The 27,343-nt window shown below is 35.1% G+C and overlaps 1 protein-coding gene across 6 annotated transcripts in view; it reads left to right on the top strand.

Moving 5' to 3' along the window:
• The window catches only part of LOC129240102 (brain-specific angiogenesis inhibitor 1-associated protein 2), a 118,843-nt gene that overhangs the window by 72,673 nt on the left and 18,827 nt on the right, over positions 1 to 27,343 (top strand). For 5 of the 6 annotated variants that reach the window (XM_054875611.1, XM_054875614.1, XM_054875613.1 and 2 more), the window contains exon 2: positions 4,315 to 4,446. In XM_054875611.1, the coding sequence (XP_054731586.1) occupies positions 4,402 to 4,446 (45 nt within the window). In that variant the 5' untranslated portion in view covers positions 4,315 to 4,401. The remainder of the gene's footprint in view (positions 1 to 4,314; positions 4,447 to 27,343) is intronic. The other variant, XM_054875610.1, reaches the window with a different exon arrangement.

Here is a 27,343-nt window from a genome sequence, read left to right as displayed (position 1 = left end):
GGCTAAATTAATATTTTTATTATTTTACAGCAGTTAACATAATCATGAATGCCTTAATAAAACTCGCCCTAAATGTGACCAAATAGATACTCCATACACTCATCGATCTCTCACTAGTCTGCAGACTTTCCATTTAACTGTTGGATTAATGTATATAAATATACATACATACAAGCATAGCGCCAATTGCGTTTCGGTAAATATGCTTGTGAAAAATTTTCTTACCGTATTCTGCATTATACGCATGTTGCATATGCTGTATAGTGGCAGAACGAGATCGATCACAGAAGATCAAAAGTACAAAGAAATATTAGATATAAAACAACTGAACAAAAATAAACGTAACGCACAAACTACTGAGCGATATAAAATGAAAGAGGCACCGCTTTAAAGCACGTCATTGCAATCAACTAATATGCGTGGGAAGGAAAAACCAAAAAATAAGAATTGGAAAAATAGTACCACGCAAGTAGTGGTAGTGAAAAAGTACACTAAAATAATAGCAGCAATGAAAGACGCATATATGTATGTATGTGGAATCATAAAAGTAAATGCGGCATAACTGTCTGAAAAATATATTAGGGTGTGCCAATTTATGCGGGTAGACAAAGTACGCTTATTTGTATAACAGAAAATTTATGCATTTCCAGTACCGCCATGTCATGCTGAGCCAGTGTTGTTGATGCAGTAAAACTTTGCCAATAAAATGAAAAGTAATTGGTTATTTGCGCCAAAAGCAGAACTGTAGTTAGTAGCTTTGCTAATTTTTAGTAAAAGCAAACTTTTCTACTGCAACAGAGTAAGCTTCAGCAGCTAATTTTCGTTAACATTTGTGGTTTGCTGACTATAGAGGACTGCCAGAGCTGTTTCTAGCTCAGCAGAGCTATTTTCAGCAGCAAATTATCGTTAACCTTTGTGGTTTGGTGACTACAAATGGCTGCCAGCAGTGTTTCTAGCGTAACAGAGCAAATTCCAACAGTTAATTTTTGTTAAGATTTGTGGTTTGGTGACTAGCTTGGTGACATAGCTGTATACAGATTTAGTCGTCTTTTAGTATCATGATTTTGGCTTCATTTTTAGTATTTGCTATTTCCAAATGATATGTGTATTTTGACCGTTTTGTATAGAAAATGCGTGCTTATGCTAAAAATAAACGATACTTATTTAACGGTTCCGCCTGATAGCATCTTGCAGAAAATGTTTAAACGGTCATCACTGTTGATATAACATTTTCTGTAAGACCAGCATAGTCGACTTCAATCTAATCTGGTAAAGAGCTTACAATAGTTTTGACATGTAAATGCGATGCGCTACTATAGTTAACCGATACTTCATTTTGGACTTTTAATTCCTTTTTTATTTTGCGCTAAATAATTATTTTACACAATATGAACTATCTACCCTCACGAGCTCACATACATACTTGAGTACCTCAAAGAATCGATGCCTATACACAAGTAAGCATAAGTACAATACTTCCACTTCAGAAGAATTAAAACAAAAATCAAAAACTCCCAACACATTGTGGCAAAGTGAAACATTGCGTCGTCAGCTTTATAACAATCAACAGATACATCGTTTCAGTGAGCCAGCGATGACTAAGTGACACAAACAACAAATAAGCACAAATGGAGCAACATGCAACGCTGACAACTAACGATGTTGGTAGCAACGTTATCGAAAAATGTTGAAAGATGAGTGATTAAAATGTCACTTGCAATTGAGCAGCAACAAGTAGAGAAGCAGCAAAACGAGCTGAAAAGCAAATAAGAGAAATAAAAGAAGTTGAAAACGCGACAAATAAAAATGGATGGATATAAAAGAAGTTTTGATGTTGCTCGAAAAATGAATGAAGAAAAAGTAGACGTAACAATTGAAAGATTGCTGCAACAAGAAAAACAAAGATGCAATGATCAGATAGCAGCAACACTTGCAATACAGTTAAAATACTAAATATAATAAATTAACAATGACAATCGCTTTATTCACATCTACAGCAATCACTCAGTCGTTGCCGGTAGACAAGGCAAAGAATCCGGGTAAACAAGCCATTGGAGACCAGACGCAGACATTTGCGGCAATGAATGAAACTGCAATGAAATACCAATAATAATAAAATGCGAGTGATAGCAACAACAATAACTATAAATAATAGAACAACAGTGAAAATGTTAAGCGTAAAGAAATAAAATTCCCATTGAAATACTCATAGATGGAGAGAGAGAGTCGAGAGAGATGGGTCGGTGAGTGAATTGAAACTATGGAAAGGCAGGCGGATACAGTTCAATAGCCATTCAATGCCTGAATGTATGTGCACGATTCTGTACATAGATAGAAGCGAAGAAAGTTTAGAGTGAGTTTGGGGAAATGGAAATACGATCAAGATAAATCGAAATAATAATCACGAAAGAAGTGAAAAGGGACTGGAGTGAAATCAAATGATATCAAGCAAAGATAAAAATATAAAAAAAAAATAATAAAAAAAAAAAAATTAAATAAGATAAAATAAAATACAACAAAAGAATATAATAATAAGAAATAAAAAAAGATGAAATAAAATATTAAAAAAAATAAAAATTAACAAGCCATAGATATATATAATAAAATTAAAAAAAATAAAATAACATGAAATAATATGAAATAAGATAAAATAAAATAAAATAAGATAAAATGGAATAAATTCAAATAAAATAAAATAATAAAAATAAAATAAAGTAAAATAAAATAAAATAATATAGTCCGAAACTTTTTACAGTAAACGTTTTTCTTGTTTATAAAATTGTTAATATAAAAAAGAAAAAATAATAGAACTTATATAAACATTTGACTTCCAGTTAGTTGTGTAAGTGCCCCCAAAGAATGGTATGTTTGCACAAAAAAGAAAAAATAAAATAAAACCAAATAGAATAGAATAGAACAAAAAATAATAAGAAAAAGAAATAAAATAATATGGAATAATACTATAATAAATAAAAATAAAAAATAAAAAAACAAGATATATAAATAAAATAATACGAAAGTAGATAAAGTTATATAAAAAATTATGTTAAATTAAAATAAGACCTAATGTAAAATAATAACATAAAATAATATAAAGTAAAAAATAATATAATAGAGTAAAAAAGTAACATAATACTATAAATAAGATATAATAAAATAAAAAAAGTGAAAGAAAAATATAAAATATAGATAAGCATTCGAAACGTTGAGGCTTCAAAACTTTGACAACTGCCTTCCTGACCGTCATGTGGAAAAAGCGCGGTTAATAATTTTACATCTCCTCAGCTTCTATTAGAATCCCGAATATTCTACAAGAAAACAAATTCAAAATCCCCAAACAAAATTTTGAAACATTTAAGAAAAACGCTGAACATAATATCTAATTTATAATTAAATAAAATAAAATTAAAATAAAATAAAATCAAATAAAATAAAAGTCCATAAAAATCAAGTGAGTGAAGGATATTTTTATGATCTCAAGTAACAGTAATCAGGGTTCAAAAATCGGCAAAAGTAAGCCACGAGAAAGGTATCCCAAAATTGTAACGAAAAACACACATACATAAGGCACATTTACCGAAAATAATATACAGCAAAGCTGCAATATAAGTAAACAATAAATAGCAGCACCAAACAACAACAATCCGGTCGTAACGTTTATTGAACTTACTTTCCTATAGTCTTAGAAAGAGCCCCGCCAAATTGGTAGTCAATTTTTATGCCCGCTTAAGGAAATAAAAGTCAAGCGCGCTTTATAGCCAAGGTAGCGACGTCGGCGACGGCAACATAACAGCATCAGTTGCTGTAAGCAAACCAACTGAAACGAAAAAGAGAGCAAAAAAAAAAAAGCCTAAAGCGCTTTGGCGAGCTTCCCAGAAAGGCCATCAGTCTACAATGCGGCAGACGGAAATCATGACTGCAGCGCCGCTATAGAGACGAGAAGGCTCGCACGACTTTCGAAAGTGAAGCATTTCACAGATGCAAACAACCAAAAGCACATATGCACATACACGCACACATACTTGAAAAGAAAAAAATTGTTGAAAGTGAATTTATGGGTACTCTTTGCCACCCATTTGTTGCTCAGTGAACTTTTTTATGAGCAATCAAACAAAAACAAAAAAAAATAAAAATAAAAGATAAAAAAAATAAAAGCAAAATTAAAAAAAATATAAATAGTATGGTATTAAAAAATACAAAAAAGTGTAATATGTTAAATGACCCTAAATTTTTTTTCATAATATTTTATGGTGCACACGAGTTTTCCACGAACTTTTTCATTTCTATTGTTTTTCTTAACTTAACCATTTTTAGTTTTGTTTGTGGTGCAGGCTAAAACGTTGTCAACAAAAATCACAATAACAACAGCGAAAATAATAGACGCGGGTGCAAACAGCAAAGATGGAGTCCGAAGAAATAACCAAAATGGTCGATGGGGTTTATAAGGTAGGCGTGATCATAGTTTTAAACTTATTTACAAAATTTCCGTTGTCAGGCGATATGCATATGAATATTTTTTTACAACAAATTTTTAATCAACTATGGTAATTAACTTCTCTTGAATTGTTTACTTTAAAAAGAAAAAAGCAAAAACGTGTTTGCCCCACCTGCATTTATTTGTTTCAAATTAATTCATACAGTTTGGCGAGTTTAAATGGCTTTTTCTTATCTCCGCACTAACTTCCACTCAAAAAAGGTTAACGGTACCCAAAAAGTTGTCTTTTGTCATGACCATTTGTAAGTTTATACAAACATTTTTCAGACAGTTGAGTTCCGTTCTCCTCAATGCCCCGCCAATTGCATGGCTCCTCAGTCAAAAAATTAAACAAATGTGCATTGCTGCATTTATGGCCACCAGTTAGTTATTTATATCGGTTTTCCTTTTTTATCTAAGCGTGCTTGGGAGGAAGAAAAAATAATAGGCTATTGTTCGAATATAGCAGGACGTTGACTGATCTTTTGTGATTGAAAGTGAAAGTTAATGGCGCACTATGGAACGTAAGCACAGAAAAATGCATTCAATAAAATACAAAACAAAAAAAAAACAAGGAAAAAACTGGTAATAGACTTTGGAGAGATCAAGAGAACCGTAAAACTAAATTTTACATAAAAAAATAGACATAAGTAAATCTTAATTCACATCTAAATCCCTACATCGCAAGTACAGCACTTGAATTCCCTTTGTAATTTTCTTTAAATATATTTGACCTCGGACGAAATCTCAGTTCATCTTGTGGTGCCACTCAACCTCCCAAACTCGCTTGTGGGTTAGAGTAACCCGTTTGTTAACCGTGGCTTTGATGGCTGCAGAAGGGAGTGGTAGACCGGGACCAATTGAGGCCAACTTCCTTGGCCCGGAGCCCATCCTAGCTAAATAGTCAGTGATCTCGTTATCCGCCATACACACGTGTCCCGGGACCCATGTTAGCATCAGGCTATTATGTCTACCGACATAGTTCAGCCTGGATTTACAGGACTCGACTACCCTTGAAGTGGTTGGGGGGCTGTCTAAGGTCAGAGTACAGATGGCCTTCAAGGCCATCCTTGGATAAAAATATCGAGTAGTGGTCATCTAATCAGAGCATCTAATGCCGGGTCTGAAGTAGTCGGAAAAGCTCCGACGCAACAGATGGCCACATTGCGTTGTAGTCTTGATAAGATCCCCCTGAGTCCCACGAGTAGGAGTCTACTCGTCCAGACCACTGATGCATAGGTGATATTAGGTCTTATCATAGCAGTGTAGAGCCATAGGACCTTGCTAGGAGAAAGACCCCACGTTTTCCCAAAAACACGTTTGTACTGCCAGAAGGCTGCTTTGGATGCCTTTGTTTCCACGTGTGATTTCCAGACGAGTTTACTATCGAGGATTACTCCATGATACATCCCTACTCTGGTAATATATTTTACACATACACAAGCAGTTAATGTTAATTTGTTTTTATTGAATGAACTTAAGTTAAAGTTTTTCACTTCCAATAAATTATTGGAAAGGAATAGACTATAGTAATTTGTCCTAAAGGGTTCTAGTTCTATAATAAAATACAAGTTTGAGGTGGCGCGAAAATCGTGAAATCACTCCTAAGTTTCTTAAATGGTGGTGCCCGGAAACTTTAAGCGAATTTTATGGTTTTTTTCTCAAGACATCGACTTTTGGTTTTTACTTTCTTCTAACGCCCAAGGCTTCCTCCAAAATACTGTGCCAAAATTTCAATAAATTCGGGAGAAAACTTTCATGACTACATGACTTTAACTGCAGTAGGTTAGTTTGGAAGATTTGAAACAAAGCAAACTTTAAACGAATTTTATGGATTTACTTTGAAAATATCGAATTTTGCTTTTGTACTTTCTTCTGGCCTTCCATTAATTAATATCCTATCACCAGGCACAGCCTATTTGGAACACACGCGAAGCATATGGGGTTACCCTCTAATGACTTCTGTTGAAGCTGCAGGAGCGAGGAGGAAGTTGAAAGTGTTGCACTTTTCTATCGCCATGGTGTAGTTCCTGCTAGAATGCATCGTTGTCGTCTAAACTTTTACTTCTTTGAATATCTGAGGTGAAGTGGCTATCCTCCGACGCATTGAAGCCAGTTACAGGCTCCTTGTTATACCACCAGAATTAACCTATCCTTACTTTACTTGGCCTCCTTTAAATCATTGTGTGGCCTATCAAAAGCTGGCTATACTAGTTAGTTTGAGATTCGCAACATCCGCAATGTTGTCTAGAAGAGCTAGACTGAACAATTTCAACCGTCTTCTATACAGAGTCATGCACCCGCATAAAAGGGGTTCGATCGTCTTTTCCTCTTCTATATTCTCTTCTAGTCATTGGATGATGACTCTAATCTACTGGTATGTCTACAGTGCCCAGATAGAACACCTACTACGATTCTTAAATCCTTCCTACTTCATTTAAGTAGACTCTTCGTGCGACCCATGTTGCACTCGGGCCATGTCTGCCTGCTGATAGCGGAGGTGTTTAACTGTTTCCAGTTGAGATTTGCGACAGTAACAAATATTTTGAATATATGACAGATTTAGTATCTACAGCCATTTATAAAATATCATCGTTTGTTAGAGAAATGGAAACGGAAATGGTTTCAGCACCAGTAGAGAGAGAAACTTGATGCCAAACAAATAGTATCAGACTGGTACTTCAGGTCCTCCATTCCTTCGTGGGGAGTTGTTGTAAAGTACATAATAACATTTTTTATTTCACCACGGCAAAATTAAGAAATAAATTACTTTAGTAATCAAAATAATTGCACTAAGCTGGGATAATTAAGGGGTTACATACGTCCAGCAGCGCCAAAAATGCGCTAAAAGAAAAACTGTGTTTAGAAGAGATAACAATTGTATACATTGTTTATTAGTACTTAAACTTTATATAAAAATTTACAAAAATTAGTATATAAAAAATCACGTGACCCAAAGTGCAGTGAAAAATAGTTGCTTCACGGTCTGTATCATTTCTCCTAGAAATGTTGATGGATCTGTAAAAAGTAAAAAAATGTTTGTAAAATAAAGTTGTAGTTATAATCTGTCGAGCCGAATTTTTGAATTTCGAAAAAATATTGCAATTTACGGCATTTTAAAAAAAGTATGTGTTTTAAGTCATAAATGTCACACTTCAGTTATGTCTGTAAACTTTTTAAATAAAAATATCAAAAAGCTGACTGGACAGACTATAGAGAAAATACTTTCAAATGAGTTATCATGCAGACTGTGCCGGATAAAGTATTATAGTTTCGAGAAAAACAAGTTAAAACTTTCAAGTGCATTTCGCTCGAGGTCAAACTCGCGCATCAAACTCTCGTCGGGCAGTTACATTTTCTACCATAACTTTGTATCTATGGATAATTTTTACAATCGGTTTCCACAGAAATACGCCTAAAGCTATAAAGAATATTAATCTGTAAAAAACGAAAAATCGATTTTATGAAAATTCTGGACGTATGTAATCCTTTAACGTGACTTACATTTCTGTTTTCACAGTGGCACTTCGATACAAATTTGAATGGGTAATTTAATTTTATAAGCTCTTATATCAATCAAAGTTTATTTAGATAAAATATTTATTGTTAATACAGTTTTTGATAGAGTTTAGGTTTGACATTGAAAATTTTCAGTTAAATATATTTTTTCGTTAGTTTCCAGCTTTAGTTTGTTAGCTACGAATTCGCAGCTGGTTAGTTATGGCTTTTGACTGAGTAAATGGAATAATTTATGCGCATATTTTTCGCAACTTCTGCTAAAAACCATTTTTTGATAGCGGAATTGTATAGTTTATGCACAAAAATTTAATTCAATGAAATATAATACATTTGATTTACGAGCTCAAAATCGATAAAAAGTCGAGTCAAGATGGATTGCTAAATTAAGTTATTATGACAGAGCAATTTTTGCAAAATTGCATAGTTTTAATTAATTTCTAATAAATTTATGCAAATTACTTTTATGTAAGTGTTTTTTTATAGTTTTATATAATATTTCTCATATGTTTCTTTTTTTAGTTTTGTATATAACTTTGTATAAATTTTTTTTTTAAGTTTACATAGTTTTTTGTAAAATTTTGTATTCAAACTCGAAAGTTCGAATTGTGGTGCTACCCTTGATGGATCAATAAAAAGCCAACACACACACACGCACGCACTCGTTATACGCTGACGCGTTCGCTACTTAAGTCTTTTGCATTTGCCATCTTACGAAGCAGGGAACTAGGCAACTGCAAAATACAAGCATAATGCGAAAGCAGCAACAACAAATACGCTTATGTAAAACAAATTCACGCAATTTGCCAAATTGGCGCAATTTCAATTAAACAACTGCACCAACAAACTCTATGCGTAAATGCAAAAAATGGGAAATAAGAAATTAGCGATTCGTATAAAAAAATACAATTAATTTATGCAACTTGTCGTGCTGCTTACAGTTTGCAACATGCCTACTGTCAACCAGCAATGCAGCAGCAAGCAACTTGCCACATTAGCTCAACTAGGCAACTACCCGTCATCACTGCGGTGGCAAGTGTCGGTTTATGGCTGCAGCTGAGACATTGGTTGTGGCTGCGGCTGAAAGAAAAAGTTGTAGCTTCGAAAGTCGCCCGCGCAATGCTCAACAAGATTTCCGCAACATGATGCAGTTTTACAAATTATTTTGGTCAAGCCAGCGGCAAGCTGAAGCATGTGTGTTAGTGTAGGTATGCTAGTAGGTGTGTGGCAGGGAAAAATATTCACAAATTTGTAGCATTCACATGTACCTACATAAGTACTTCGCTGTAGTTGCGTTTCTTGTTGAATTTCAAAAATTGTTCACTCGCTGAAGCACAGCAACCAAAGGGTAGACGGAGAAGTGGCGAAACTGCTAAAAAGAAGCTGGTGCCTGGCCACTGTGATGTGGCAAGGAGAAGCGAAAAGGGCATTGAGAAGCGCTACACACACAGCATAAGCTTGTTGCATAATCGACAACTGTGAGAAAAAAAATAAAACACGGAAAATAGAAGTAATAGTAAAATAGCGGTGATGCGCCTCTGCTGTTGGAGAGGACACAGCATTTGCAATAGTACGTCAGCAGTACCGGGCATGCGAGTGCACTTATATGTACCTGGACTCGGTGGTGTAGTCATACAAATATGAGCCATACCATCGCACGTATTCGAGCGCTTTTTGCATAGTTTTGTGAGATTTGGATTTTTGGAGTGGTTGCGTCTACCTCCGCAAGGCGCAACATATGAACAACAGATATGGTTATATGCCACTTGCTATTTGCCATTCATTGGCTACGAAATGTGACAAATTTGTTATGGCCTTAATAAGTTTTAGCTATAAGAAGCGAAATAATTTTTATTTTTTATTTTTCCTTTTTATATTGCGAAAAATTATTTAACCATTTGCTTAAGTGCCAAAGTCTTACAGCTACAACAAAAATAATTGCTTGCATATTCTACATGATTTATGGTTTTTCAAAGGTAGTTGGCATCGTTTTTCTTTCCTGTATTTGCTATTCAAGCTGTGGTGAGTACACAGTGCGAGAAATGATTGGGCGATAAGAAAAAAAAACCGAAAAAAATAATAATAAAATTAATCTAAAAAAATTAAATAATATTAATAATAAAGATTTATAGCGTTCTTTCGTCTTTTAATAAAATTCTAGCTGTTCTCTTGTTAGGTATTTGGTCGAGCTCCTCCTCCTATTTGTGGTGTGCGTTTTGATGTGGTTCCACAAATGGACTTACAGTTTTAACCCAACTCCGAATGATAAATGTTTTTTTAAGAGGAGCTTTTTTATGGCAGACTTCTTATAAACATTTTAAAATTGTCTTTACACTTGGTTGAAGTTTTCAAATTTGAAAAAGCACCGAAAGAATTGGTGACTCCTAAAGTACTCAGGTTAAAAAGCCCATTGTATTTGAAGCCCTGAAAAGTAAAAGGGTTGCTGGTAAATGAGGAAAGGAGAGAAGTGACAGCGAGAAAAATGTAGTATGGAATAGAACAGAGACATATACAGAAATAGCTGCTAGTCCTGTGAGAATTTTCCAGATTCTTAAATCTAAAAATATCCTCTAGTTCGAGAGAATGAACTTTACTCGTTCTCATGACGGCGGAACCCAAAATTCGTAGCGTTGCTCTAGCCAAGATCTTCTCAGAAAAAATGCTCAGCGCTTACCAGCTCTTCTAGGCAAGACAGGCAAATCGGATCCTCAATGATTCCAATCATGGTCATATGCTGATTTCATGTGCTGTTTCCTTCAATAATACCGACCATCAACCGAACGTTTTTTCTGCCGAGTTTTAGAAGAAATTTCGATAGTTTCCTGTTCGTGCTTATCACAAAACACTTTGTTGTTCTGCAGCGATCCATACATAATCGTTGATTCAATTCATGATTCCTACTGAACTGATTCCAATTCTGGGCTTTGGTTCCTATGGGGGCACCGCTGATCCACAGTTGGCCAATTCATCTGCAATTTCATTACACCGCAGTGCCCTGGAACCTATATATGTACGAATTAATTCCGTCTTGCAACATAATTCTTCTTCTTCTTACATTCTTGAACACTCTGAGTATTGCTTTGCGTTCTCCATGGCTTTCAGTGCAGCCTGACTGTCACTAAAGACTCCAATCTGTTTCCCGCTTCAATTCCGTTCAATTATCCATTCTGCTACTTTCAGATTGGTAAAAATTCCCGTTTGGAAAACAGTTGCCATTCCTTCCGATGCTAAGTAAGTACCTCCGGCTCCACCACTTATTTCATTGTTGAACCCATCGATAAAGAAAATATCTGTAACATTTCTTTGACATCAAATTTTCTACACCGGATTGCGGAAAGACTTTGTATCGTGCACCAATCATTGATTTTATCCCGAATTCTCTGCACTTTCACCTAAAGCCTTCTTAGGGATTTATCCGATGTTAGCGCATCCGTATTAGGCATCCTCCGCATATGCTTAGACATGAAATCCGCGTTCCTGCATCTCCGTTTGCAGAGAATCTTTGGCGAAGCTCTAGAGAAGCGCAAAAAGAACATCCTCTTGGGGACATCCTTGCTTGGCCCTTATGGTAATTAGTTCATCACTGTTCTCACTAGCGGTTAGCAACCTCTGGAATATATCCATTTTACAATGGTTTGATTAATTCTCTGTCGTTCGGAAGAGGAACAGATTGAGTGAAAAGTGATTGGCCTAAAACTTTTAGCTAGGGAATAGTCATCTTTTCTGGTTTTGACAATAAATACTACTCTTACGCGTCGCCATTAAGCTAGTATGTGAGCAAGAGCAAGACAGGCTGTGAGGGTCCTTTTTAGGGCCTCAATCAGCCTGTATCCTCCTTTCTTTAGCATTATTTCCGTAAGGTCCAGGCAATTAGAAGTTTTCAAAGGAAGTTAAGGAAAAGCTTATCGATTCCTCTGCCACTAGCTGACTAGCAATATAGCAGCTGCACCTATAAGTTCCGTCATTGCTACCGTTAAAGTCAATGGTTATACTTGGTTACTTGGTGAAAGAGTTATTAAGTGACTATTCTAATAATTGAAGATTTTTTTAGTATATAATTGGCAATAGTTGTAATATGAAGCCAAATTTTGTTGCTAAGAAAGTGCTTACTATTTAGGTATTGTTTTATCTATAAAAAATACAAAAAAATATATATTTTTTTTATTTTTAAATTCCGCCTTGCTAGGCAATGCCAAACTACGGTTGTACAAAAATCAGTGGGTAGATCTTAGCGTAAGCCATTTTTTGTATATATTTTTCATATTTTTTATATTATTTTCAAGAATTAAAAATTGTAAAATTACTGCAGAAAATGCTTTCTGTAAACTACACCTCAAGTTATCACACATAAATACATAAATACGTACATATATGGATTCATTAGGCAAGATATGGCATGTTTGTTGTAGTCTATGAGCTAAATGGCACGTGAGATCTTGCTGATTAAATAATGGCTTGACTCTTCAGCTAAAAAGGAGCAGCACTACGAAAAAGGTGCTCCCTGCTTAGATAATACAAAACCAAAAAATTAATGCACAGCCATTTCCGTTATAAAATATTGCACAATCAAATTAAGTTAAGTACATTTCTGCACATAAATATACATACAAATAAACAAACAAATATTTGTAAGAATAGGCGGGTAATGGCGTGTATGTGAATCGCGTGATATGTGAATTAAAACAAAAAACTGAATAAGGCAGAATACATTTTCAGAAATATATGAATTTAGAAGCATGCTCATGCATATGTAATTATATACAAAACACATATATGTATATGTGTGTGTACACTCTACAAATGCATATATGGCACTAAGTGAATGAACGTATTTATGTTGCTAAACAAAGGCACGAAGAAAACTGACCGCCCTCAATGTATTTACAACCGAAAAACAGACCGAAGAACTTAAATAAAAGTAATTTTAGAGAGAATAGTAAGTCGGTCACGCTATGTCGGCGCATGAGACACACAAACTGGGTTGAATGGAAAAAGTCCAACGAAGTGGCAAACGAGCGCGTAAAGGCTGGGGAAGTACGAGGAGCGCGATTGTGTGTAATAAAAGCAGTTTAGGGAAGCCCTATCAATGTTAAACTGTTGCAAACGGAACAATGCGCACTGCGCCACAAACCAAATATTTTGTGCCAAGCCCAGCCACAACAACAATAACAACAGTGATACATAACCGGACGAACAATGCAACAACTGGCCAACTAAGCTGACAGCCAAAGAAAAAAAAGAGGTAATAAATTGTGTGCCCACAATGTTGAGGAAGGAACGGCAGCAGAATGCGGTTTGTAGCGATTGCTGCGCTCTTGGAAAGGTACGGGGGACAGCAATAAACTAAACCAAACGGTAGGTATTTTAAGCATTTGAAATGAGCAAAAAATAAAAAAAACCAAAAAAAAAAATTAAGAAAAGCAAAGCAAAAAAGTTCCAACTAATTGAGAAGGAGACATTTATGGGGCGCACGCATATCACGCACACTTATACAGTGAGCAAATAGATGCATGCATGTGTATATGTTTTTGGTGAAGGCATGGCATTTTAAAGGTTTCTTGGTCAAAGAACATTGCAGCCAAACTTATCGTTGCGCTTGTGTGTATGCTGCTGAGTGCCTTGTTTTAAGCAGTTAAGTGAATGTGCGCTACACCTGTGCATCGAGTAGTACTCGTACAAGTGTTTTGGAGCTGAAGCATTTACATGCTATGTTTGCTAAGTGTGTGTGTGCATTTGGTTTCTTGGCAATTCTCCCTTTTGCGGTTTATGTGCGCAAAAGTGTTTGCAATAGCCTGCGGCCAACGCGATTGACTTTTCTCTTTGCGCGCTCATTCATTCATTCAGTCAGTGTCTGTTCGTAAGCTGTCATGCTTCCGCTGCTGCATGGATATGACGTTGATGTTGATGTATTTTATTGAATTGGCTTTACGGGAGTAAGTGGTGTGCGGCTTGCCACAGATATTTGCACATATGTATACTATGAAAGCGTTTGTGAAGTTGTATACAGGGTGAAATGAAAATAACTTTTTATTTTATTGGGTGTGTCTTTAGTAGCCAAGTCTTAGGTCACTTTGTTATGATGAAATACCTTTTACTGTGAAATCATCGCGCTGCATAAAGAATGCCTAATTTAAGTTAGTGGTATTGGCTTACTCAATAGCTGGATTGAAATCCGTTACCAGTAAATATTTCTAGGCATTTAATCTTTTTTTCTTAATTTTTTAATGAATGCCTTTTTTATCCTTATTCCCTCCGCTCTAGAGCATAGGGCCTCGGCAAGACTCTTGCATTATACACGGTTCTGGGCTGTTATTTTTGCGCCGTCCTATGTGATGTCGGCATGTGTTAGCTTGCGCAACATCGACCATCTCCAAGTAATCTTTGGCCGACCGTGAGCTCTGCTCCCTTGCGGACTCCAGTCCAATGCCTTTCTCGTGATGCTATCTAGTGGTTTTCTAGGCATGTGACCTATCTATTGCCACTTTCTGCGTTATATTTGCCATATGATGGGTTCCTCATTCGTTGATCTCCACAACGCGTCGTTGTTGATGGTGTTCGGCCAGAATACTCTATAGATGATGCGGGGGCATTTGTTGCCGAAAGATTATAGCCTCTGTGTTATCGTGTCAGAGACCAGCCATACTTCTTTCCGTACAACAATACTTACTTCACACATGAGCTGAATATTCGCAGCCTGGAGATTTGCGCTCCTTATGCATGCATGCGCCCATTGGTCTCCCTTGCTTTGTTTTGCCTGCAGCTGACATCTTCATCTGCGCCTCCATTATATGCTTTGCTTTATTGTGGTTGGCTCTCATAGCCTTCGTCTTGGTGATGTTGACTTCTATTCTGACAGTGCGTGCCAGCATAACTTGTCTGTTCGCCGTCGCTTGCATGTCAGAGAGTTTGTGAGAGGGGAGGCAGATGTCATCGGCGAAGACCAGGTACTCAAGATGTCTAGTGAATCTCCATCCCCTTTTGTGCAGAACCAATTGACTCATGACTTCGTCTAGGACGATGGCAAAGAGAATGGCCGATGGGAGATAACCTTGCTTTACGCCGGACTCTGATGAGGCGGATTATCTTGACGGGAACTCCCTTTCTACACAACGCCAGCCATATTGAGTCTTGCTTGATTAATTAATGAATAAAGAAACAAATAATCTAATGAGTATTGCCAAAAAAATTCTTAGAAATAAGCATTTTCTTCACATTTGAATCTCAAAATGCCGCATTTTTAAAAAAAGAAATTTATTTAATTTAATATTCCAAAGCAATCTCTTCGGAGCTTGCTTCTATTTTGTTGTAGTAGCCTGTTCTACCATTAATGCCCTAAGAAATGCTGTATTGCTTGATTTTTCGCTGCCAATGGTAGTTTTTTTAAATACCTTGAGTTCTTATTTTTTATTATTTATTATTTTAAGTTATTTTGTGCACTATTTATAGTTTGAAAAGTTGTTAGGCCAAAGACTTAAATTCACAAATTTGACTATCTTTTTGTCTGAATCTTACCTGAGATTTACTCTTTAAAACCATCGGACGATTATGTAAAGAGATTACTGGGCCTATAGATTATTAAAAAAAAACCTATGTGGTGAACGTTTTTAACGCCACTCCTGGATTTTTTATAGCAAACTACAAAAAAATACACAAAAATTAAGTTAATTTTGTACAATCACTCAAATGAAATTGCAAATGTGCATGCAACCATATTTTTAGTGGCACCCATTTTAGCGCACAAATATAGGTTAAAACCACAGAGTTTGAAAGGCAGTCGAGCAAAGTGAAACAAAAACGAACATACACACCTTCTCACATGCAGTTTGTTAACATAAAGAAGTATTCTGATGGACGGTTGAGCAGACAAAAGCCGCTAGTCGAAGCATATAAAAAAAGAAAGCAGAAAAGCGAATGTGTTTAAAGTAAGATACAGAAAAATGTACAGGAAGCAACAGTTTATTTGGTGATTCAGTACATCAGTATATTGGCTCAATTGAGGCTTTGCAGTTTGCTCAAATAGAGCCCCATATACTTAGGCGAGTGTAAGTAAAGATAAACACATATTTAGGTGTACCTGTAGAATAGGGAAGCCCTATTACGGCATTTGAATGATTTTATTGGCAGCGATTGCGGTCGAAGGGAAATTTAACTGTGCACCTTTATTGCCTACCTATTTGTACCTTTATTGTACCTACTTTGCCCTCACTCTACTCTACATATTTTATTGCTTCTATAGTCAGCCACGTTTTCGCATTACTCTTGAGCCGATTGACACAGAAAATGCGGTCAGCAAGGCACTTCAATATACTAATTTAGCTGACTTTAGGTGAGAAGCAAAAAACGTTTGCATACTGAGGATTTAAGAAGAATTTTATTCTTGACTTTTCATTGTTTTATATTACCGAATGCGAAACGTCTTTTTACTGCCATCTATGGCTGCCACAGCTGCTTGCATCTGGGGGTAGGATGAAAATTTTATGATTGATTTTTTAGCACTTCTTATTTCAACAAAAAAAGTTTAGAATTTACTACTAGGCTGAAAAATATTTTTTTTGTACGAAAACTCAAAAACTCAAAACACAAAAAGGTCAATTAAAGGTTTCCGATTTGTTTGCATATTTGAGGCTCTGACTGCACTTGCAAGTGGCTTTGTAAAAAATGGAATACTCTTAGCATAGTACTGGAGCCTAAGAGCTAAGATACAATATTAAACTGGATTTTAAGGCTTGGTGTAAATAGATTATTACTTACTGTTAACGTAACGTTTTCTGTTAGACCAGCTAAGTTGAGTTGACATTTTCTATTAGATCAGCAAAATGATTTCATTTTATTTTGAAACGGAGCCTAAGAGCTTAGATTCAATATTAAACTAGATTTTCAGGCTTGGTGTAAATAGATTATTGCTTACTATTAATGTGTAATAATATTTTCTGTTACACCAGCAAAAGTGAGTTGATTCTATTTTGAAACTTGATTTGATTTTCAGGCTCGGTGTAAATACAATTATTCGTAACTGAGAGACCCAATACATTTTTTACGAAAAAATGTGAATGTATTTTTCACAATTTATGCAACTATCTACAAACCTTTTAAAATGAGTGTTTGCTTTTATTAGTACTTAAATGCCTTGAGAAGGATAATAAACGACTTTCCGACTTCTTGCTTTTTCAAGACGCAATAAACTTTATGACAGTGAGTAGTAAAAGTGATAGAAAAGGTTTGTGGTAATTTGAAAGTGTTGCAGAAATAAAGTTTGTAGCTCTCTTGTTAGTCTCTTTTTAATGAGAATGCTTGTAAATTGTTTCAATGCGCATAAAAAAAGCCAATGCTGCTAGAATTGAGGAAACCAGAATTGCTTTCATAGCGCATTTCGACACAACTTTTAAGAGCACATGCTTTAGTTTTTTAAAATCGTAAATTTCTGCTAACTGAAGTCCAAAATATGTAGGCACTCAGAGTAGTTCAATGATATTGCCTTACTTATAGTCACTCTTCACGTGTATTTAGTTGCAGCAAATTCAATTTCGCCTTAAATGTCATGCGCAAAGTTTTCAATTCACTTTTTCACACTTTTTTGCAATGCACATAAATTTGTTTTTGGCTTTACGCCGCAACTGAGTTTTCGTACAACATTTTTTTCTAATTGGCATTCTTGCGGCTTACAATAACAACAACAAAAGGAAAACTGATTGGAATGCAACAAAAACTAGGCGGCCAACAGTTGGTAGGTGTGTCCATGGCCTGTGTGCCGTCGCCAATATAGCCATTAGCTTAGCAGGTTTGTTGCTGAAGTCTTTCATTGCAAGTTGCAGTCAACAACAGTCACTCGTGCACGGTAAGCCAAGCTCAATCAGTAAATTCCAAAGCGTATGGTAGACGTTAGAATCGGAACGTTTAGTAGAATTAGCTGCACATGTATGTGATATATACGTAAACAAGTATACATACATGCACGTATGAGTAAAGTTTGGGTTTAAGGTTCTTCGCTGTGCAAGCATTACGAACTTTTGCTGCTGTATGAGTTTGTAGTTGGTGTGGCATGCGTCGAAAGTGGTACGGCCATTACTCTGCTATTGCAAATCGTTATATGTTACTGTTGTTTTTGTAAAACTTTTAGCTTGTAACTGTCCCTAAACTGGTAAGAGTCTTAGCTTAATGGACATTCCATTTGCGTACTTGTCAGTCAATACATTCTTTTTTCACTACACATTTAAATACGTTTCCATCGCTCCGTTAATGAAAGAGCTGAACTACCAATGCTATATTATCTGCATTTCTACATAAATATATACATATACATACAAATGGATATACTTTATGCTGCATGCCAGTGTGGCCACGGTAGTCAATAGCCACGAGGCAAATTGGCCGGTTAAGCTGTGCAATTCAGATATTTTAACTAGATACTGCCTAACCGGTTGCGTTTACAAATACAAACACATACATACATGTAACTGTGTATGGTTGCAGGTCGGTATGTATGTACTTATCCATGCATTTTAGCTGTGCGTTGTTCTTGTAATTGCGCAACTAATTTGGGTTCATAAATTATCTTGATATACCGACTTTAGTCTCAAATGAAAATTCGTTTTCAGCTGTGGGTTTCTACTTTGTTTTTACTTTAACTTTGTGAATGGAAAGTGCCTAAGTTTCGTTTCTATTTCTGACACGCGTGCCATAGAAATACGTGAAAAAATATTAAATGCCACCTATTGGCAATTTTTGATATAATCTCACCAATGCATGATGAATTTTAATTACTTCTTGTAACTAAGAATGTATGTGCCACGTGCCGACTTTAGTCTTTATTTGTGGAGCGACTTTCGAATTATCAGTGAGCCACAGCTCGGCACTTGAAATGTGATTTATTTTACCCTATTAGACTATTTCTTTGCTCAACCCAATGTGGCACCTCTTAAGTTGTTTATTATATACCACCGAATACCCGGCACATTGCTCGTGTGAGAAAATTGCTTGAAAAGAATTTTGATGACGAAGTTTGTAATGAAAGTGAAACGAATCTTGAACTAAGACGGCGCTACAATAGCAAGTGTTGAAAAATATTCTTCTAGAGAAGAGAGAAAATCAGTATTCTTTTTGGCAGCCTTACCTTATCAGAAAAGAAGAAAAGACTTCAAATTGCTGAACTCTTCTTAAGTAAAAAATCATGCGGCAGACAGTCATGATGTCATGCAACCAAGTGCAGTTGGGTTATTATTTAAGTGCTTTATACCAGGCAATTTTTTTCGTTTTTTCCGACTCCAGCAATATGAAATAAATTTTCATGAGCATGCAAAATATAACTATATATTAGTTTGGGGTAAAAGAGATCCATAATTTTTAATTTTAATTTGACGCAAATGGTTTGAAACTATTTTATTGCCGATATTTAGTTTCTGTGTGATGCTATGACTACTAACAAGACGGTCAGCTTCGCCTGTTTCTGTGATTTTATCGACATTTTCAATATTATCGACCTCTCCTTTAACATCAAAAATGCCAGAACAACGAAAGCAAAATTGCACGTAATTAGCTGCTTACTGTTAGAGTATCGGCCCCATAAACACTATTCACAATTTCAGCGATCTGGGTTGCATTTGCGCCTTTATCAAAGAAAAACTGTAAAATGCACCGAACTTGAATTTTCTCTTGTTGGCTTCCATTGTTTACACACTGTAACTCACAACTGAGTGGAACAAACAAAAAGTAGCATACGAATTTTTTTAGCGTGAAATGCCACCTTGACAACGAACTTAAACTCAAAATTGTTCTGATCGATACTTTACGAGATATCAATCATTACAGCCATCTACCGAGAAAAAGGAATGGATTTCTTTTTCCCCAAAGTAATATTATACTGTGGGCAAAAAGTAAGGTGAATTTGGTTGTAAAATGAAAAATCTTTATTTATTCTTGCAAATCAATTTCATTCCCTTCAAAATAATCCCCTCTCGATGAAATACACGTATGCCAACGATTTTTCCAATCCCCGAAACATGCCAAATAGTCCATTTCCGGTATAGCCATCAGCACCTTCTTCGATTCAGCTTTTATCTCCTCATTCGACTCGAAACACGTTCCCCGGAGTGGTCTCTCGAGTTTTGGGAATAGCCAGAAGTCACACGGAGCCAAATCAGGCGAATACGGTGGTTGCGGAACGATATGCGTGGAATTTTTGGCGAAATGATCACGAAGAACGAGTGCTGTGTGAGACGGTGCATTATCGTGATGCAAAAACCAAGAGTTTTTGACCCATAATTCTGGTCTTTTTAGACGAATTGCTTCACGTAAACGACGCATAACGCTCAAATAATATTCCTTATTAACAGTTTGGCCAGGTGGAAGGAGTTCATAGTGCACCACGAAAATCGAAAAAAACTGTCATCATGACCTTTATTTTTGAACGACTTTGACGTGCTCTTTTCGGTCTGGCCTCGCCTTTAGCATGATATTCGCTTGATCGGTTGTTTCAGGGTCGTAAGCATAAATCTAAGTCTCATCTCCTGTAATGATGCATTTGAGCTAGTCCTGATAGTCTGAAAGCATTGTTTCACACACATCAATGCGACGACTTTTTTTTCCAAGAAATTGAGAGTTTTCGGTACCAAACGAGATTTGACTTTTCGTAGGCCCAAATGGTCTTTCAAAATGGTTTTCACAGATCCTTCTGATATTCTGATCATATCAGTAAGGTCTTTAACAGTCAACCGACGATTTTTGAGCACTAACTCCTTCACTTTATTGACGTGTTGGTCATCTGTTGACGTCGATGGTCGTCCGGAGCGCTCCAAGTCATCAACACGTTCTCTACCCTCTTTGAAGTCTTTGTACCACTTATAAACATTTTTCTGCGACATAGTCGAATCACCAAATGCCTTTTGCAACATGCTAAACGTTTCCGCAGCCGAAATTTCATTCCCCAAACAAAATTTGATGGCACTTCTCTGCTCAATCAAATCAGACATTGTAAAAATCGAAAAATGCACTCTCGGTCGTTTGGTAAACACAAGCGTAAATATATTACTGATAATGACATTCACATGAAAGTTGGCCCAGATGTTATTAACAGTGCTGTCAACTTATGAAAAAAAATAACTAGAGCGAAATTTTAATCCCTCGAAGTTTGACAAATAAATTCACCTTACTTTTTGCCCACAGTATAGATTAAGGCTCTAGAAAATATTCTATGTGATAATTTTTTGTGGTGGGAAAGATAAGGGCCGGACCATTTGAGGGAAGGGAAGATGATTTTGAATACTTCAAAAAATGTTTAAACCTGCCGATTATCTTCCCAAAATCAATGAAATCAATAGAAATTTACAAGTTAAAAATTACAAATAATTTAAAATCTAAATCGAATACAAAATCTTTACAAGTTAATAAAAAGTTATGTCAAATCAAACTTGCACTGAAAAACTCACTGTCAATGTTACGCGCACCTGGAACGCCATTTACGTCTACGCAAAAATCAAAAAAAAAAAAAAAAAAAAAACATAACACAACTTGTTGCCATACAACAACAAATACACTTTTGTATGAACGAATTAACTACAGGCTGACAAGTATTTTGTAATTAAATTTGTAAGGAATGACATCACACGTTCGGCAATGAGGCAGCGAGGCAGCGACTGCGCAACAAAGACAGGTTAGGCAGGCAACATAAAAAACAAGAAGAAGAAACATGCAATAAAAATAAAAAAACCAATATATAAAACAAAAACAAAAACACAGGCAATAATATAATTTGATGACTGACAACATTTGAGCCGGCAATTGAATTGAAATTTTAAGGCAGTAAAAAATGTAGCGCAAAACACGCAATCAACGTGCCACAGCATTTAATGGCAAGTCGGCGTTAATGTGGCACAAATGCAATAGCGATACTAGATGTATATTGTTTTTGGGATTGTTTCGTGTTAGCGCAGTAATCCTTAATTTAATAGGCTTGGCCGAATTTAAAACGTTTTAGTCGAATTGTGTTGATATGGAGGAAGGCAGCGAGCGGAAAATGAGGTGATAAATAATGTAGTTTAGAGGTAGTAAGAAAAATTAAACGAATTAAATGACATAAAGAAATAAATATATTATCAGTAATATAAAGAGAAAATGATAAATAAAAAATTTAAAAATAAAAATTATAAAAAAAATTAACAACAATAAAAAAATAAATATAAAAAGAGCAATAAGTAAATTAAAAGATGTAAATATACAAAAAAAAAAAATAATTAAACAAACTAAAAAAATTAACAACGAAAAAATAATAATAAGAAGTGTATGACAGGGGAGTTAAAGAAATAAAAAAGTTAAGAAACAAAAAGTAAATATTAAAGAAAAAAATAAAGAAAAATTTACAAAAAAAAAGTTAACAAAAAAAAATTTTAAGAAAATCTCCTTAAAGAAATAAAGAAGTTAATGGACGACTATGAAATATTAAAGAAAAAAACCAAAAGTTGACAAAAATAAAAAATTTATAAGGAATGACCAACCTTGTTAATGTAAGTAGGTGAAATGGTTGAAGTACCTTCTGGCACTCCACAAAAATCATTAAGGGGTTATATACCTTGTGTTTTTCAAAAAAATCAAAATAAATTTTATTTCTTTATCGTAAAGTACAATCCCTTGAGAACATTTTCCAAAAATTTCATAGAGATCTGAGCAATAGATCGAAAGTTACAGCGTTTTAAATTGTGCGTCGTCACGTCCTGAGCGTACGGCCTCATGCGGCGCTTGAAACTTTAAACGCGATTATCTCAAAAACGTGTTTTTCCAAAAATGCTTTTGCGGTGGACGCGATTGCAAAAAAAGTATTCAATCGATTTTTATAATTTTTTTTTTAATTGTTCGTAATTGATGTCGCCTCTTAGTGAACGATCAACTTTTTATGTATAAATTTTTATTTTGCAGATATGAATTTTTTAATGCCGATTTTAGGACTGTAGAAGTGGAGTTTTTTAAAAACATGTTCCTATTTTCACAAAAATCAAAATATTTAATATATTGATCGTTCACTAAGAAGATATAATCCTATACTAATGAAATCTTTTCGATTTTTTGATTTCAGTTGACTTGGTGGACTTGAATCACGTCCACCGCAAGCCTCTTCCAAAAAAAGGGTCTTGGGGGAAAACGCCATAACTCCGCCATTTTTAAATATTTTTACACAAACAAAGCCTTTTTTTTTCTTTAAACATTGTAATATCCAATAATAAAAACTTTTATACAGTAAAATTATTGCTACATATCTTTAAAAAAAACCCAACTTTCGCTAATTTCACCGGACCACAAGGTATATAACCCCTTAAAACGTCGATTTGATACCTCCAGTGGGCAGATATGCAGAGCTGTTGATGTAATAGAGAAGATTTATGGAATCTTGGTTGGCGCACTTCTACAGCCTGTCGAAGAAAGGAGCATCCAGTGACCTTAGTCGTCTAGGTGCCAAGCCCGAACATTTAGAGAGAAACAGTCTGCTTCTCTGAATGAAATGGTCTACACTCCGCATTTTTTGTTAGAACAATTCTCGAAAATTTTATATACAGTGAAATTCCTTATAACCGGACACTCACCGTCGCAGTGTTTTTGTCCGGCTATGGGAGATGTCCGGTTATAAGGACTGTCCGTAATGGGGAATTTCACTGTACATACATATATATTCTTTCCTATTATTCCTATAAGGAACATAGGGCCGTGCTACTTTTGCTGTGCATATATTTTACACTTCTACTTGTAGTTTAAGCAAAAGTATGTGGCCTAGAAGAAATAGGAGGGCAAAGACATGAACTGTGGAATTGAACAGATAGTCTAAAAAGATGCATTAAAGAGACAGACTACCTCAAGCTTCATTGTAGTTTTCTAGTTTTAATATTTTTCTTTTATGTCATCAGCGGTGCTGATATGTATGCAGCGGGCCGCTAAATTCTATTATCCCCAGAACCTGCAAATGGTGTGTTTTCTCATACCTTTCACTTGAGTCTACCGTGTCCATTATAATTTTACGAAATATTCTTGCAATTCGTGCAAAAATCAACACTTCTAGATACGAGACTCTGTACTCCAGATGATTATTGATAGGACAAAGAATGCCATTCCAGCATTATTCTTTAAAGGGCACACAAGCTTTTCAGCCTTCTTTATATTTATTTTATAATAACTATAAAAAGGAAAAGGTCTTCTGGATTTATGAAAAAGTTGCTTGATGTTTTTATTTTTTTTTTTTAATATTAAAAACAGCAACAAATGCTAATATTAGTTTGGAGAAAAATAAATCCACTATTCTCTCGGTAGATGGCTGTAGTGATTGATATCTCGTAAAGTATCAATCAAACAATTTCAAGTTTATGCTCGTTGTCAAGTAAAAAACCTCTTTTGCTGTGTTTTGTTTGTTCCATTCAGTTGTGAGTTAAAGGGTGTTGACAATGGAAGTGAACAACGAGAAAAGGCGATACATTTTACAGTTTTTCTTTGATGAAAGCGAAAATGCAAACCAGGTCGCTGAATTTGGGAATGGTGTTTATGGTGCCGATTTTGTAACAGCTAATGATCGAAAATGTCGATAAAATCACGGAAATAATCGAAGTAGACCGGCATCTGAGTAGTCGTGGCATCACCCAGGAGCTTAAGATAAGTTTTAAAACAGTTTTAAACGATTTACGCGAAAAGAAGAGATTTATTTTTCCCCAAATTAATATCAATATGTCGCCAACAATAGGGAACCTTTTTTATTTCGGTATGCGTAAAATTGTTAAGAAAAATTAGACACAAAATTAAAAACAAAATAATAGAAATACATACATACAGACCTATGCTAATATTTTTAGTAAACTAATTTTCTTTGTATCTTTGTGTCTCTACAAAATGTACTTAAACTTTTTTTGAGCACTTAAACAGGGCGTTAAAATGTCATTAACGCCAAAAAACATCTCATAACAAAGAGTTGCCATTCAATCATTTTTGTACAACTACTGTAACATACCAACTTACCAGCCAATCGTCATAAACAATTAGCTGTCATAAATCATTGGCGCAAATAGATAATAAATATTCATTTACCACAGCCACATTCCAAGAAAGAACAGCAAATTGGAAAAAATCATCTGTAGCTTTGAAATACTCCTAAGTTGTATTGGTGGCGGCGGTCACTGCGCATGTGCCCATTTGTGGTTTAAACAATACTTTAATTGTTTTTCAAAACTATGTACATATATACACATCTATGTGCATATGTATATATATGTATATATTGTGTGTAAGTCCACAGGTATGCGCAAGGTGTAGCGTTTCCGCCTTTCAAATAGTTTTCGCAGTAATCGTTGGTTATTTAGTCATAAACACCTACAACAAACAAAATATTTATTGAAGAATGTAACAAAAGTAAACAGATTAAACAACACTCATTGGTACAATGAACAATGACAGCAACTCAAGTGGCGGATATACTTCAGAAAATAGTAAGGTAAGCAAAAAATGGCAGTTACGAAATTTAAAAATTTTTTTTGGCAAGCCAATATGCGCAACACAAATTACGAATTCGAAAATCAATGTGAGTTCTTGAACTTATTTTATTTTCTTATTTTTATAAAAAATGTATACCTGGTTTTACCAATCAATTTTAAAATTTATCAAGCTGTTAAAATTTAAAAAATGTAGGTACAAATTTTGGAGATATATACATAATAAAGATTTAATGAAAACCAAGTTTACTATTTCCCCTTCAAAATGGATAGTATATATTTGATTTCGAGTTATGGAAAAGGTAGCGCAAGATTAATCATCCAATTTGGTTTTTGAACAACTTTTTTACTAAATAAAAACAAAATGATTTTGTGTTATGGAAATCTTTATTTCAACCTTTATGGGATTCCTTGCTTATCTGTTTGTATAATACAGTTTTCTAGTTCACAATTGCTAAACATGATTGACGTACGCCACCATTTGAAAAAATTACAAATCTTCTGATAGGGTGATTAATTTCGCACCACCTGGTATACCAATTGCTATAAGCATTTTTCGCGCTCTCACTACGATTTTTGAGTCTTTAATGTCTACGCAAATAAACTAATAAATTTACTTAGCTATCTCCATTCCAGTATGGCTTTAGAGCAAATCATAGTTGTTGCAGGGCTGCGATTAAAATTCTTGACGACATTTATTTATCTGTTGACAAAAATCATCTAACATTGCAATGCCTACTTTACTTTTCTTTTGACTCGGTGAATCACGAAATATATACAGTCAACGCCAAAGGAAAGTGTACACCACATATTGATGAGTTTTGATTATTTCTTTATTTATTTTGCAATTTCAATCATTTCTTTATAAAAATATGTACAGTTATGCTGCAGCACATTGTCAACAAAATTGTTACTCACAATTTTTAGAAAAATTCCAGGAATGTAATTTTATAGTTTATGAAATTTTGATCTATAAAACTGAATAGCCTGCGAAATTTTTGTAAATAACTTCCTTTTTTGGATGAAAATTAATATATAAACTTCCATGGCGGACCTATAGCAATCGAAGTAATTATGTACTTGAATGATGATGATAGAGCATTGATGGTTTGCACCACTTTCCTATTATAAAACAAAAATTGTTTTTAAATATATCACACCTTCTCCTTCCTCGGCACCAGTGTAAATACTCTTTTCTTTTGCCGGAATTTTCCATCGTTCGACAAGGCAAAATCTCACTCACGGTAATTTTGAAAAATTGGTAAAGCTAAATAAACAAGGTTCCCGTGTCGCACAGTGGTATCACAACGGACCTGTGAGGTCTAAGTGAGTTGGTCATACGGACCGACTACCACAGTCTTAATTTTACTCTTCAAGAAACAGTGGTAGGTTGAAGCGGTTGTCTACTATGGAACACACTCAGGCTCATAGCCTATTGTGATGCCGCATGGGGAATTTGACCTTATCTTTTGAGATTTTGCAACTGAATGCTTTTCCATTCTTTGCACTTAAAATTTCCTCAAAGGTAAGCAGTTTACATGTTTGCCATCATTGTTATTAGTGTTGATGTTACTGAAAAATGTTAAACTTAATGTTCTGTTAGGTTATGTTGATGAAAAAAATGTTAGTTATCACAAAAGCTTTTCACTGTCACTAAATATTCAGTGATAATGAAATTCGTGTTTTAACTACCACAGAAGAAGTAGTGGTAACGAAACGCTGATTGCATTTATATTTAGTGCATTATGCCCAACCCTGTTATATTGCCAATAATCTGCTAGCCCGAACTAAGGTACTTCCTATAGGATTCTCAATCTACTCACAAAATTGATGTAGTACTTGATTATGCTACACGCAATGTATGCGGCCTAACGAAATACGAGCATATCGCCAGCTGAAGATG

This window comes from Anastrepha obliqua, chromosome 3 (assembly GCF_027943255.1).
Source record: "Anastrepha obliqua isolate idAnaObli1 chromosome 3, idAnaObli1_1.0, whole genome shotgun sequence".
Classification (NCBI taxonomy): domain Eukaryota; kingdom Metazoa; phylum Arthropoda; class Insecta; order Diptera; family Tephritidae; genus Anastrepha; species Anastrepha obliqua.
Note: the sequence above shows the minus strand (reverse complement) of the source record. Positions and strands in the feature narration are given on the sequence as shown.